General features: G+C 45.5%; 1 protein-coding gene across 1 annotated transcript in view; it reads right to left on the bottom strand.

Annotated features, from left to right (window-relative positions):
* phgdh (phosphoglycerate dehydrogenase) overlaps positions 1 to 14,944 on the bottom strand; it is a 67,740-nt gene that overhangs the window by 24,609 nt on the left and 28,187 nt on the right. The window contains exons 4-5 of the mRNA XM_038789459.1: positions 10,390 to 10,444; positions 8,703 to 8,801 (exon numbers count right to left, since the gene is read on the bottom strand). Coding sequence (XP_038645387.1) covers positions 8,703 to 8,801; positions 10,390 to 10,444 — 154 coding nt within the window. The remainder of the gene's footprint in view (positions 1 to 8,702; positions 8,802 to 10,389; positions 10,445 to 14,944) is intronic.

The raw sequence follows: 14,944 nt of genomic DNA, 5'->3' as shown, positions 1-14,944 counted from the left end.
AGAGAGAGAGAGAGTGCAGAGAGAGAGAGGCAGAGAGATGAGAGAGAGAGAGAGAGAGAGAGTGCAGAGAGAGAGAGAGAGAGAGAGAGCCATAGCAGACACAATTGATCCATCTAGATGCAGCTTTCTTTCACCATCAATCTTGCCTATTCACCTACTTGGTGGGAATACAAGTGCTCTCTTGGATTGCCCTGAACCTGGGAACTCTGCTGATGTAAATACATTTTTCTTTCATGAGTTTTTGACTAGTCGGTACTTGGTGGTGGAAACAGAATTTCAGTTTTTTTGCTTTGAAGCTCAATAACTAGGAATCATCCTGCATCAACAGCCTATATTATATGTAAGAGGGATGTAGGTATAGAAACATAGGAATAGGTGCAGGAAGAGATCATGCAAATTCAGTATTCCATTCCCGCTTTACGTCATACCCCTTGATCCTTTTGGCCGCAAGGGCAACATCCAGCTCCCTCTTGAATATATCCACTGAACTGGCCCCAACAGCTTTCTGTGGTAGAGAATTTCACAAGTTCACAACTCTCTGGGAGAAGAGGTTCTTCCTCATCTCAGTCCTGAATGGCTTACCCCTTATTCCTAAACTGTGGCCCTTAGTTCTGGATGTCCCAACATCAGGAACAGTCTTCCCACATCTAGCCTGTCCAGTTCCATCAGGATTTTATATGTTTCTATGAAATTCCCTCTCATTCTAAACTCCAGTGAATACAAGCCCAGTTGATTCAGTCTTTCTTCATAAGTCAGTCCTGTCATCCCGGGAATTGGTCTGGTGAACTTTCGCTGGACACCCTCACTAGCAAGAATGTCCTTCCCTCAAATTAAGAGACCAAAACTGCACACAATACTCAAGGTGTGGCCTCACCAAGGCCCAGTATAACTGCAGCAAGACATCCCTACTCCTATACTCAAACCCTCTCGCTATGAAGGTCAGCATGTCATTAGCTTCCCTCACCGCCTGCTGCCCCTGCATGCCAACCTTCAGCAACACCCAGGTCTCGTTGCACTTCCCCTTTTCCTAAACTGCTACCATTCAGATAATCTGCCTTCCTGCTTTTACCACCAAAGTGGATAACCTCACATTTACCCATATTATATTGCATTTGCCAAGAATTTGCCCACTCAGCCAGCCTGCCCATGTCCCTGTGTAGCCTCTTTGCATCCTCCTCACAGCACACACTGCAACCCAGCTTAGTGTCGTCTGCAGATTTGGAGATATTGCATGCAATTCCTTCGTCCACATCATGAATGTATATTGTGAACAATTGGGGCCCAGCACTGAACCCTGCACTACCCCACAAGTCACTGCCTGCCACTCTGAAAAGGACCCATTTATTCCCACTCTCTGTTTCCTGTCTGCCAACATTGCCCCCAGTACCATGAGCTTTAATTTTGCTCACTAATCTCTCATGTGGGACCTTGTCAAAAGCTTTTTGAAAGTCCATACACACAACATCCACTGGTTCACCCTTATCCACTCGAATGGCCACATCCTCCAAAAATTCCAGAAGATTTGTCAAGCATGATTTCCCTTTAGTGAATCCATGCTGACTTGGACTGATCCTGTCCACACTTTCCAAATGTTCAGCTACTTCACCCTTAATAATTGACTCCAGCATTTTCCCCACCACTGATGTCAGGTTAACCGGTCTATATTTCCCGTTTACTCTCTCCCTCCTTTTTTATCAGTGGGGTTATATTAGCTACCCTCCAATCCATTGGAACTCTTCCAGTCTGTAGAATGCTGGAAAATGATAACTAATGCATCCACTATTTCTCATGCCACTTCCTTAAGTACTCTGGGATGCAAAGCATCAGGCCCTGGGAACTTTTAATCCCATCAATTTCCCCAATACAATTTCTCAACTAGTAAGGATTTCCTTCAGGCTCCTCCTTCATGCGAGACCCTCAGTCCCTGAGTATTTCCGGAAAGGTATTTGTGTCCTCCTTAGTGAAGACAGATCCAAAGTATTTGTTTAACTGGTCTGCCATCTCTTGGTTGCCCATTATGGTATCACCTGATTCTATCGTTAAGGGACCTACATTTGTCTTCACCAGTCTTTTTCTCTTTACATATCTGTAGAAGCTTTTGCAGTCAGTTTTTATGTTTTTCTGCAAGCTTACTCTTGAATTCTATTTTCCACTTGCAAATTAAACCCTTTGTCCTCCTCTGCTGAATTTCTCCCAGTCCTCAGGCTTGCTGCTTTTTCTGGTCAATTATGGCTTTAACACTATCCCTGATTTCCCTTGTTTGCCATGGTTGAGCCACCTTCCCCATCTTACTCTTGCACCAGACAGGGATGTACAATTGTTGAAGTTCATCCACGTATCTTTAAATGTCTGCCATTGCCTATCCACTGTCAACCCCTTAAGATCCTTTGCCAGCTTATCTTAGCCAATGCACGTCTCATATCAAAGTCCAGGACCTTGTTCTCAGACTGAACTATATCACTCTCCAGTGAAGAATTCTACCATATTATGGTCATTCTTTCCTAAAGGACCTTGCGCCACAACACTGCTAATCAATCCTCTCATTGCACAATACCCAATCTAGGATGGTCTGCTCTCTAGTTGGTTCCTTGACATATTGGTTGAGAAAACCATTCCTTGTACATTCTAGGATATCCTCCTCCATGGCATTACTACCAGTTTGATTAGTCTAATCAATATGCAGATTGAGGTCACCCATAAAAACTGCTGTACCCTTACTGCACGCATCTCTAATTTCCACAACCTCACAACTACTGTTTGATGGTCAGTACACAACTCCCACTAATGTTTTTTGTCCTCGTGTTCCGCAGCTGCACCCATACAGATTCCACATCATCCAGGCTAATGTCCTTCCTTACTATTATGTTAATGTCCTCTTTAACCAGCAAAGCTATCCCACCTCCATTTCCTTCTATCTTTCCTGAATATTGAATACACCTGGATGTTGAGTTCCCATCCTTGGTCATCCTGGGGTGAGGTCGCCTGATCCCAATTACATCATATCTGTTAATGATTGTCAGCGCAGTTAATTAATCAACTCGATTACAAATGCTCCTCGCATTGAGAAACAGAGCCTTCCGAGTTCTTTTTTTTTACATTTATTGCCATTTTAGAATGATGATTTGATGTGGCCCTTTTTGATTTTTGTCTTTCGTTTCTCTGCCTACCACTTTTTAAAAACTGCCTTTTGTTCCTGTCCCCACCTTACTTCCCTCTGACTTCCTGCATTGGTTTCCATCCCCCACCATATTAGTTTAAACCCTCCCCAACAGCACTTGGAAACACTCCCCCGAGGGCATTGGTTCCGGTCCTGCCCAGACCGTCCGGTTTGTACTGGTCCCACCTCTTCCAGAACAGGTTCCAATGTCCCAGGAATTTGAATCCCTCCTTCATTCACCATCTCTCAAGCCATGTATTCAACTTAGCTATCCCGGCATTCCAACTGACTTAGTACATGGCACTGGTAGCAATCCTGAGATTACTACCTTTGAGGTCCTACCTTTTAATTTCACTCCCAACTCCCTAAATTCAGCTTGTAGGACCTCATCCTGTTTTTTTTTCAACCAATATCGTTGGTCCCTATTTGCACCATGACAGTTGGCTGTCCACCCTCCACCTCCAGAATGTCCTGTAGCCGCTCCAAGACACATTTGACCCTTGCACCAGGGAGGCAACACACCATCCTAGAAAAAAAAAGTATTGTTTGCATCCCCAGAAATGCCCAACTACTCCCCTTACAATCGAATTCCCTATCACTATATCTCTGCCACTCTTCTACCTGCCCTCCTGTGCAGCAGAGCCAGCCACAGTGCCATGAATCTGGCTGCTGCCCCCTTTCCCTGGTGAGTCATCTCGCCCAATAGTATCCAAAAGGGTACTGTTTTGGAGGGAGATGACTGCAGGAGACCTTGCACTGCCTTCCTACTCTTCATATTTAGGATGTGGAGATGCCGGCGTTGGACTGGGGTGAGCACAGTAAGAAGTCTTACAACACCAGGTTAAAGTCCAACAGGTTTGTTTCAAACACGAGCTTTCGGAGCACGGCTCCTTCTTCAGGTGAATGGAAAGGCTTGTTCCAGAAATGTTTATATAGACACAGTCAGAGATGCCCCGGAATGCGAGCACCTGCAGGCAATCAAATCATCAAAGATGCAGAGAGAGAGGTAACTCCAGGTTAAAGAGGTGTGAATTGTCCCAAGCCAGTTCAGTCGGTAGGCCTCTGCAAGTCCAGGCTTGTTGGTGGGGGCCGAATGTAATGCGACATGAATCCCAGATCCCGGTTGAGTCCGCATTCATGCGTGCGGAACTTAGCTATAAGTTTTTGCTCAGCAATTTTGCGTTGTCGCGTCTCCTGAAGGCCTCCTTGTAGAATGCTGACCCGGAGATCAGAGGCTGAATGTCCTTGACTGCTGAAGTGTTCCCCAACTGGAAGGGAAACAGTCCTGCCTGTTGATAGTCGCACGATGCCCGTTTATTCGTTGTCGCAGTGTCTGCATGGTCTCGCCAATGTACCACGCTTCGGGACATCCTTTCCTGCAGCGTATGAGGTAGACTACATTGGTCGAGTCGCACGAGTATGCGCCGCGTACCTGGTGGGTGGTGTTTCCACGTGTAATGGTGGTGTCCATGTCGATGATCTGGCATGTCTTGCAGAGATTACCCTGGCAGGGTTTTGTGGTGTTGTGGTTGCTGTTCTGAAGGCTGGGTAATTTGCTGCAAACAATGGTTTGTTTGAGGTTGCGTGGTTGTTTGAAGGCCAGTAGTGGGGGTGTGGGGATGACCTTGGCAAGATGTCCATCCTCGCTGATGATGTGTTGGAGGCTGCGAAGAAGATGTCGTAGTTTCTCCGCCCCAGGAAAGTACTGGACGACGAAGGGTACTCTGTCAGTGGTGTCCCGTGTTTGTCTTCTGAGGAGGTCGGTGCGGTTTTTTGCTGTGGCGCGGTGGAACTGTCGATCAATGAGTCGAGCGCCATATCCCGTTCGTACGAGGGCATCTTTCAGCATCTGTAGGTGTCTGTTGCGCTCCTCCTTGTCTGAGCAGATCCTGTGTATACGGAGGGCTTGTCCATAGGGGATGGCTTCTTTAATGTGTTTCGGGTGAAAGCTGGAGAAGTGGAGCATCGTGAGATTATCTGTGGGCTTGCGGTTAAAGCGAGGTGCTGAGGTGACCGTCCTTGATGGAGACGAGTGTGTCCAAGAATGGAACTGAATTTGGAGAATAGTCCATGGTGAGTTTGATGGTGGGATGGAACTTATTGATGTCATCGTGTAGTCGTTTCAGTGATGTCTCGCCGTGGGTCCAAAGGAAAAAAATGTCATCGATGTATCTGGTGTATAGCATCGGTTGAAAGTCCTGTGTGGTGAGGAAGTCCTGTTCAAACTTGTGCATGAAGATGTTGGCATATTGAGGTGCAAATTTGGTCCCCATGGCTGTTCCGTGCGTCTGGATGAAGAATTTGTTGTCGAAGGTGAAGACGTTGTGGTCTAGAATGAAACGGATGAGTTGCAGTATAGACACAGTCAGAGATGCCCCGGAATGCGAGCACCTGCAGGCAATCAAATCATCAAAGATGCAGAGAGAGAGGTAACTCCAGGTTAAAGAGGTGTGAATTGTCCCAAGCCAGTTCAGTCGGTAGGCCTCTGCAAGTCCAGGCTTTTCATATTTAGGAAAATTGTATAGATTGCCGAGTTATATTTCACTGATTCGGAGAACCCTTAGCTCACTGTAATAGTCATTCAAAATAATAGAATAATTATTTTTATATCATTCAGTCCTACTTTTTAAATCACCCCATCGATTAAAAGCACGACTGGATGCTTGTTTCAATGGCAGCATTGTTTACACTTCACTGGGAAAACAAAGACTGATCATGGCAAAGTAGAAATCAGACGTCAGAATATTCCAGCTGCAGTTTGAAGAATAGGACAGCGCGAGTGATTAAATCAAATTCCTAAAACTTCCACATTTTCTAGTACTGGTCTTTTGGGAAGAAAAAGCGTAAAATATATTTTATTCCAAACAGTACTGAAAATTCCACAAACATACAAAACACACTCAGTTATGTTACAACAAACAGGTGGTCAGGACCAGAACATATACAAATGATTTGTTGGCCTCCCCTTAAACATCTCTCGTACCTAATCTCCATGTTGGGGAAGAATCCACTCATGCGCGCTCTTGTCATGTGAGCCCTGTGAACAACTTTAAACATCAGGGTCAGCCCGGCACAAGAGGAAGCAGAGTTCACCCGATAGAGTACCTCACTCCAGGTCCTTCCCTACAGCGCCACGCCCAATTCTTCCTCCCACTTCTCCTGCATCTCTTCTAACGGAGCATTCCCCCAGCTCATGGCATGGTAACAACCCATCCATCAATGTGTGACTTGGCAACTGAGGGAACGAAGGGGGCTTTTTGCGAACAAAGCTCCCCCTCGAGTTGCTTTTTTTTCTATCAACTCCTCCGGTCCAGGAAACTTACCCTCCACAAAGAGATCCCTAATCCTTCCGACCCCATCCTCTTCCAAATCCTATAAATTGCACTGTCAGGGTTAGATGCAAATCTGTGATTTCTGCAGATTGGCGACACTACCGACATTCTCTCGTCTCCTCCTCCTCCCCCCCCGAATCCGAAAGGCCGCCTAAGTTGATTCCAAAGTTTTAAGGGATGCCACCATTACCGGGCTCTTGTATACTTGGCCAGGGAAAACAGAAGAGAGGCAGTGACTAAAGCTCTTAAACATGACCCAACAAAGACTTCCGATTGCGACAAGCAAGTGGAGGTTGCATGTTGGGTGGTTCCTGCTAGAAAGTTATTTTTTTGACCTTTTAGCACGCAGAGTTTAATGAGAATTTTATGTGACCGATTGGTGGAAAAGTTGCGGCAACCGAAGGAAGTTGAAATACCAGAAGGAGAATACTGGAAGAAAGGGTGTGAGTGAGCTTGCGTTCGCCGGGCAGTTCAGTGGGGTGAGAGATGGAGGGAGCAATTCGCCAGGTAGAGTTGCACCCATTACAGTGGACACGCTGGCCAAAGTGATGCCGATTGAGTTTGAGCAACAGTTCACCCAGCTTTTCGATCGGCATCGAAAGGAGATATTGGCCTCGCTCACAGAGTTGGTGGACGACACACTTGCCCCGATAAAGATGGCCTTGAGGAAGACGTCCATGGCAGTGTGGGAGCAAGGCGATTTTGAAGGGGCTGGAGGAGACACTGTTGCGGCATAGTGAGCAGTTCACCTCAATAGGTGAGGAGCTGCGCAAGGTGCAGGAGACTAACAATGGATTGAGAGCCAAAGTGGAGGACCTGGAGAACAGGTCACAAAGGCAGAACTTGTGGATGGTGGGTTTGTCCAAGAGGCTGCAGCCCTCCCTCTATGAGCTGGGCAGGGCTCACACCGCTCTGGCCGAAATGGAATGAACCACCAACCTCTGATAGTCTGCTTTCATAGCTTCCAGGCGAAGGAAAAAAGTGTTGGGATGGACAAAACTGAATCGAGAGGAGTGTTAGGAAGGCAATGATATTCGTATATACCAGGATCTCACGGCAGAGCTAGCAAGAAGGCTGGTCGGGAAAGGCGGCATCGTATAACAGCAATGTGTCGTTTGGGGTGATCAACCCGATGAAGTGGAGGGTCACATACAACTCTAGAGATTGCTACTTTGAGATGGCAGAGAGGGGAGGTGGTGAGGCGAGCGATTTTTCTCACATTTGAAGAGCTTGACAGCCAACATGGTGCTGAGGGTGAAGGACAAGGTGAGGCTTTGGAAAGGCTGGGTGAGTCAGCCCCCATAAATTGGCAGCCCGCCTGCAATTTTGAAAACATTAACAAGCAATTGAACTGGTTAACAAATCAACTGATCTGAATATTATGTTGCCTACGCCATAATACAGCTGGCATGGGCAGGCGTGTGGCAGTGAGACAGCTGCTTTAAAAGAAATGTTGTGGAAAAGGGGCATATCAATGGGGGGAGGGGGTGGGGGCAGTTGAAAATGAGTACATCAGAGGAATTCCAAACCAACCCCTCCCCAGGCCCCCCGCTCAAAACCCGAACCTGCAACCATTCATCGCAGGGCCTCCTTGCAGTTCAAGCAGCATTAACTACCGAGTTCTGGCAACTCACAAGGGCAGGACTTCCATTCTCTCGGAGGCTTGTTTAGCCTTTTGGCAGCACATTATCATTGCAGGGTTAGGTTTTGAAGTTGCCTGGCAATAGACCTTTGCAACTGGGGTGGCAAACAATCCCCCCCACCGCCATCATGAATTTCAGCGTTTGATTTAACAAAGCTCCCTAATTGATATTGGCCGCACACTTACTGCAGCAAGACTGAAAATAAATGCTTTGACCTGTAGAGCAAGAATTAAAACTCAATGCATTCAATTTTATATTTGGCAATTGATATTCTATCTTGTGATATCAGTTGCTCATTTCAAATACATTTTAGCATGTTTAACTTCTTCATATTTCATATAAAGTAGTAATGCATTGAGCTTCCTATCAGTGCATAACAACTTGAACATTCAAACTTTTATCACAAAACTCCTCGCCTTGAAGTAGTTGTGGCACAGGAAAGTAAATCACCTCTTAAAATATATAGTTTTATTATGCTTTCCATTTCAAATGTACATTTGCACGCTGCAATAAGTTATGAATGAGGATTTGAAATTTAATTAAACTGGTGCCTTACCACAGTGGCATTACCTTCATTCCAAATGATTGCATTCTTGTTGCTACTTCCTTGCCAATTCTACCAAGTCCCACAATTCCAAGGGTTTTCCCAAACAGCTCCATGCCCATGAACTATATTAAAAAATGAAGATAAACACTGGTTAAAGTATGGGCTGGAGCAGGGGTAAATGTTCAGATACATGCAGGTTCGAGATTTTGCCAGGTAGGAGATACAGAGCATCCCCAAGGAGTTAGCCTCCACATTACTGGAGTAGGTGCTGATGACAGGGGGACTGGAGAAGGGGGTAGTGTCGGCGGTTTACGGGGCTATTTGGAAGAGAAGACACCACTGAAAGGGATTAAATCAAAGTGGGAGGAAGAATTGGGAGAGGGTATGGAGGATGGGTTCTGGTGTGAGCTGCACCGGAGAGTGAACGCCTCCACCTCATGCACGAGGTTGGGGCTGATACAGCTGAAGGTGATATATAGAACATAGAACAGTACAGCACAGAACAGGCCCTTCGGCCCTCGATGTTGTGCCGAGCAATGATCACCCTACTCAAACCCACGTATCCACCCTATACCCGTAACCCAACAACCCCCCCCCCCCCTCCCCAACCTTACTTTTTAGGACACTACGGGCAATTTAGCATGGCCAATCCACCTAACCCGCACATCTTTGGACTGTGGGAGGAAACCGGAGCACCCGGAGGAAACCCACGCACATACGGGGAGGACGTGCAGACTCCACACAGACAGTGACCCAGCCGGGAATCGAACCTGGGACCCTGGAGCTGTGAAGCATTTATGCTAACCACCATGCTACCGTGCTGCCCAAATATAGAGCACACCTCAAGGGTGAGGACGAGCCGGCTCTTTGAGGGGGTAGAAGATGTGTGTGAAGGTTAAGTTTGAACTGAGGGGAAGGATGAAGGGGTTCTACAATTATTGATTATGCACTTTCAAGAATTGGATAACATCAAACATTAGTGGGGGGTGGGGAGACTGTATGTGTTAATGGTGACTATGGGTGATTCCTGATTCATTTTTGTTATTTGTTTATGTTAACATGCGGGCAGTTGTTTGGGGGTTGATGGGAGGATGGGATTGTTGTTGATATGGGGATTGACATTATATTAGTTACTGCTTTTTGTTTATTGTTGGTGGGTACAAAATTGGGTGAAAATGTGGAAAAGGAAGAAAATTAAAATATAAAAAAAAAACACAATCTTGTAGTTCACTCATTCTAAATTTTTGACCGAATTTCAGAATAGGGGTAATAGGATTAATACATCTCCTGCTGTTTGTGCTTTCTCATGTTCATTCCAAATGATTGCATTCTTGTTGCTACTTCCTTGCCAATTCTGGCACCTTGAGCATTCTGGATTTTAATTCCTTGGTAGCTATGTTTTTAGCTGCCTAAGTGGTCAGGACTGGAATGCCCTTCCTAAACTTCTCTTGCTTTCTACCTCTTTTCCCTCCTTGAAGACACGGCTTAAAACTTACTGCTTTGACCAAGCTTTTGGCCATCTGCCCCAATGCTGGTGTCAAATGCTTTATAATGCTCACGAGAAGCACCCTGGAATATTTTATTATGGATTGGATTAGTTTATTGTCATGTTTACCGAGGAACTGTGAAAAATATTGACGCTGTATACTTTGCAATTTTGCCCTCCACATCCTGGTATATATTTATACTATCCGTACCACCCCGCCTTACCTTCTTTCTATCCCAGTTTCCAGCTCTCATGGAAGCAGTTCCCTGAGGAATTTGCCTGCAAAAATAAAGTTAAATCTTATTTTGATTCACCATAGCTGCAAAAACAAAACACCACATTGTTACCCATTTACTGAAATACTGCAGTCAGCAGCAAATCAAGTTACGAGAATAGAATCGGATCAAGATGCTTGGGGTTAATATCCATTGTTGGAAAAAGACTGAAAGATAGTCCGAACATACAAAAATGGCAGACAAGACAAATTTGTTTGCCAAACCTGTGCTACCCTGCATGATGCAACCTGTACACATCATTCAACTCAACCCCCATGGCTACGGTTGTGGAATCCCCTGGGGAAAGTGGAATCCCCTGGGGAAAGCAGAAGGTTAGAAAAATCTGCCTATCTCAATAAAAGTAGCATCCACATGGATAGAATCTTATATAATTGAAGTCTTTGTTTCTCAGAATTAAAATTCCCAGCTCTGTAAACTTGTGCTAATAGAACATAGAACATAGAACAGTACAGCACAGAACAAGCCCTTCGGCCCTCAATGTTGTGCCGAGCCATGATCACCCTACTCAAACCCACGTATCCACCCTATACCCGTAACCCAACAACCCCCCCCTTAACCTTACTTTTTTTTTTTATTAGGACACTACGGGCAATTTAGCATGGCCAATCCACCTAACCCACACATCTTTGGACTGTGGGAGGAAACCGGAGCACCCGGAGGAAACCCACGCACACAGGGGGAGGACGTGCAGACTCCACACAGACAGTGCCCCAGCCAGGAATCGAACCTGGGACCCTGGAGCTGTGAAGCATTTATGCTAACCACCATGCTACCCTGCTGCCCCAATACTGGCGCTTTTCCAAAATTCTCCCATGGCATTTTGAGTTCCGAGCATGAGGGGCGAACAAAACATGACAGTTATCCATCACAAATACAAAACCCAAGATACATTTGAGATCAAGGCAGAAATGAGGTTTGGTAGTTCCCCCCTTCAAATCAGCATGAAAACCATTTTCAAAATCATACAGTAAAGATAGAGAAGTACTACAAATTGCTACTCCTTGTGAAAATTGGCAGGTTACAGTAATAAATAAGGGATTTATTAAATAAGATTTATGCAAGTGATAATATCAGATTAAATTTGAGATTTGAAAAATCAGGACTTTTCCCTTTCTCCCTGCGCCATGGGTCTTTAATTTCTTGGAGAAACCTTGGAAATTGGCTGGGTAGAGTTTTCCCTCATCAAGGCAGGTAAAGCCAGAAAAGATTTGGCCTGAATCTCAATGGGATTCTGAAGCCTCCCTTGATTCAGAGAAGACGGAGGGAGACCAGATTATGAGGGGCATGGACAGGGTGGATAGGGAACAGCTGTTCCCCTTAGTTATGGGTCGGTTCCCAGGGACACAAATTCAAGGTGCAGGAAGGGAGGTTCAGGGGGAATTGAGGAAAAACATTTTTACCCAGAGGGTGGTGATGGTCTGGAAAGCACTGCCTGGAGGGTGGGACAGGAGGGTTACCCCACATCCTATAAAAAGTACCTGGATGAGCATTTGGCACGTCGTAACATGAAAATGAAAAATGCTTATTCTCACGAGTAGGCTTCAATGAAGTTACTGTGAAAAGCCCCTAGCCGGGCAGCACGGTAGTTAGCATAAATGCTTCACAGCTCCAGGTTCCCAGGTTCGGTTCCCGGCTGGGTCACTGTCTGTGCAGAGTCTGCACGTCCTCCCCGTGTCTGCGTGGGTTTCCTCCGGGTACTCCGGTTTCCTCCCACAGTCCAAAGATGTGCGGGTTAGGTGGATTGGCCATGATAAATTGCCCGTAGTGTCCTAAAAAGTAAGGTGTTGGGGGGGTTGTTGGGTTACGGGTATAGGATGGATACGTGGGTTTGAGTAGGGTGATCATTGCTCGGCACAACATCGAGGGCCGAAGGGCCTGTTCTGTGCTGTACTGTTCTATGTTATTCCGCCGCCTGTTCAGGGAGGCCAGTACGGGAATTGAACCATGCTGCTGGCCTGCCTGGGTCTGCTTTAAAAGCCAGTGATTTAGCCCAGTGTGCTAAACCAGCCCCTAACATTCAAGGCTATGGGCCGAGTGCTGGCAAATGGAATTAGGATTGGCAGATCAGATGCCTTTCATGCGGTGGTGCAGACTCGATGGGCTGCAGGGCCTCTTCTGCACTGTATTTTTCTGTGATTCTGTGAATCAACTAGAGGTAAGATGGCAGAGGCAGCTTCTTCTCCAACCATGCTGCAGCCAAGCACTCACAGAAATATTGGCAGTCAAACGAAAGAAGTATCGACAAAGCTTGTCTGTGGATCTTTAAAAGATCAATTGACAAGGCCTTGGCCCCCATTCGTTTAGTTCTCGAGTACAGCAGCAAGACCGTCAAAAACTCATGGAGCTACAATAAAGGGTATGGGGTTTGCTTTATCTGATAATAGTGATAGGATCACCTCCTTGGAGTCCAACCTTGCTTCTGTGATCAAAGATATCAGAACATTAACAGTTAAGCTGAATAACATAGAGAACAGATCCAGAAGACAGAATATTCGTATTGTGGAGTTACTAGAGGGGATTGAAATCCACACACCTATTCCAGTATCTCTCAGACCTGTTCCACAAGATGGTGGGTGAGGGTGTACCTCCATCTCCCCCCAAATTACACCGGGTCCACTGTTTGTTTCGACCCAAGCCTCGCTCTGGAGATCCTCCTCGTGAAGTGGTCGCGAGCTTCCAGTTTTAAAGAGGTTTTGGTACTTCAATGGGCAAGAGAGCACCGGAATTTTTTATGGGAAGGCCACTCTCTCAGATTGTACCAGGATAGGAGTGCTGACTTTGCCAAGACAAGGGTCACTTAATAAAGTGAAATCCACCCTGTATAAGAGTGGAGTCAAATTGGGATGATTTATCCAGCTCGCCTTCGTGTAACTTTCTGCAAAAAATACTTTTTTGACTCGCTGAGGAATCCTGACTCCTTTGTCCAGCCGGACAGTCTGCGCTCGGTTTAAACTGTCCCAAGGCTCTTTGAACTGGCACTTTTAATTTTAGTTTTTTTTTTCATTTCTGTTGTTTGGATATATTCTTGATGTCCTTAGTTATATATGAGGGATTTCTGCTGTTCGTTCCTTACATTAATCTCGTTTTCCCTTTTTTTATTATTTGGTGCGACTTTTAGTTGCCAACATGGCCTTAAGTTTTTACTCTTAGTTGGGAGTCTCCCTGCTGACAAAGCATGTTAATTAACGGGAGTGGTATTAAAGCAGGGGTGGGCAAACTTTTCCATGCAAGGGCCACATTCAGAAATTCACAATTCACAAAGGGCCGCATAGTATATTAAGTAAAATAATTACGTCACCCGGTTATGATTCTGGGCGCCTCATATAGAACATAGAACAGTACAGCACAGAACAGGCCCTTCGGCCCTCGACGTTGTGCCAAGCAATGATCACCCTACTCAAGTCAACGTATCCACCCTATACCAGTAAGTAACCCAACAGCCCCCCCACCCATTAACTTTTTTAAAAAAATTTAAAAAAAAAAAAAAAAAAATTTTTTTTTAAAAAAAAAATTTTTTTTTTTTTTTTTTAATGACTTGGTGGGCCGCAGAAATACCTTTGGCGGGCCGCATGCGGCCCGCGGGCCGTAGTTTGCCCACCCCTGTATTAAAGGGTCTTTCTTCGGCTCATTACAAGAGTTTTAAAATTAGCTTAACAGTTTGTGTTTAATTGGGTTTTGTTATTTCTAGGTTTCATTTGCTTTTGGGTGTGGTTATGCTGATCTGCAATGGTGCCTTTGGGTTCGGTGGAGGTAAGATGGGGGCTAGTTTTAATTTGCTGAGGGTGTCTTCTGGTCTCTTTGTAGAGTCACTGACTTGGCTCAAAGACCATCTTAGGTGATCTTCCTGCTTTGTCTTATCACTGACCCTTGTTTAATATCTCTCCTTGGAAATGGCCGACTCCAGTTTGAGGTGTGTTGGGAGACATCCAATTCGATTGATTACCTGGAATGTTAGGTATTGGAATGTCAGGTGTTGGAATGGTCGCGAGCAATCAGACATAACAGGTTAGACTCTGATATTGTCTTTTTGTAGAAAACCCATTTAAGTATTAAGGATCAAACCAGGCTACATAAAGGTTGGATTGGGCAAGTTTTTCATTCTAGTTTCAATAACAAGGCCAGGGGCACAGTTATTTTAATTAATAAAAGAGACCAATTCTCCCCATTCCAGATTGTGGCTGACTCCAATGATCAATATACAATAGTTTGCAGCTCCCTGGAGGTTGGATACTACTTTGCTCTCTGATAGAAAAATTGTGAGCGCCTATCCACCTCTATTGACGACATAGAATTGGATCTATTCAATTCAATCTCCCCTTCCACGTTGTGGGAGGCTCTTAAGGCCATCCTTCGGTGGGGAGGGAGGGGGGCTATTTCTTATAACGCACATGTGCTGCTGAAGATGGAGAAGTTAAACGGCAGAGGCTGGTGGACTCCATCTTAAGGTAAATCACCAGTATTCACTTGATCCCTCTTCAAAACT

Source organism: Scyliorhinus canicula, chromosome 2 (genome assembly GCF_902713615.1).
Source record: "Scyliorhinus canicula chromosome 2, sScyCan1.1, whole genome shotgun sequence".
NCBI lineage: Eukaryota > Metazoa > Chordata > Chondrichthyes > Carcharhiniformes > Scyliorhinidae > Scyliorhinus > Scyliorhinus canicula.
Note: the sequence above shows the minus strand (reverse complement) of the source record. Positions and strands in the feature narration are given on the sequence as shown.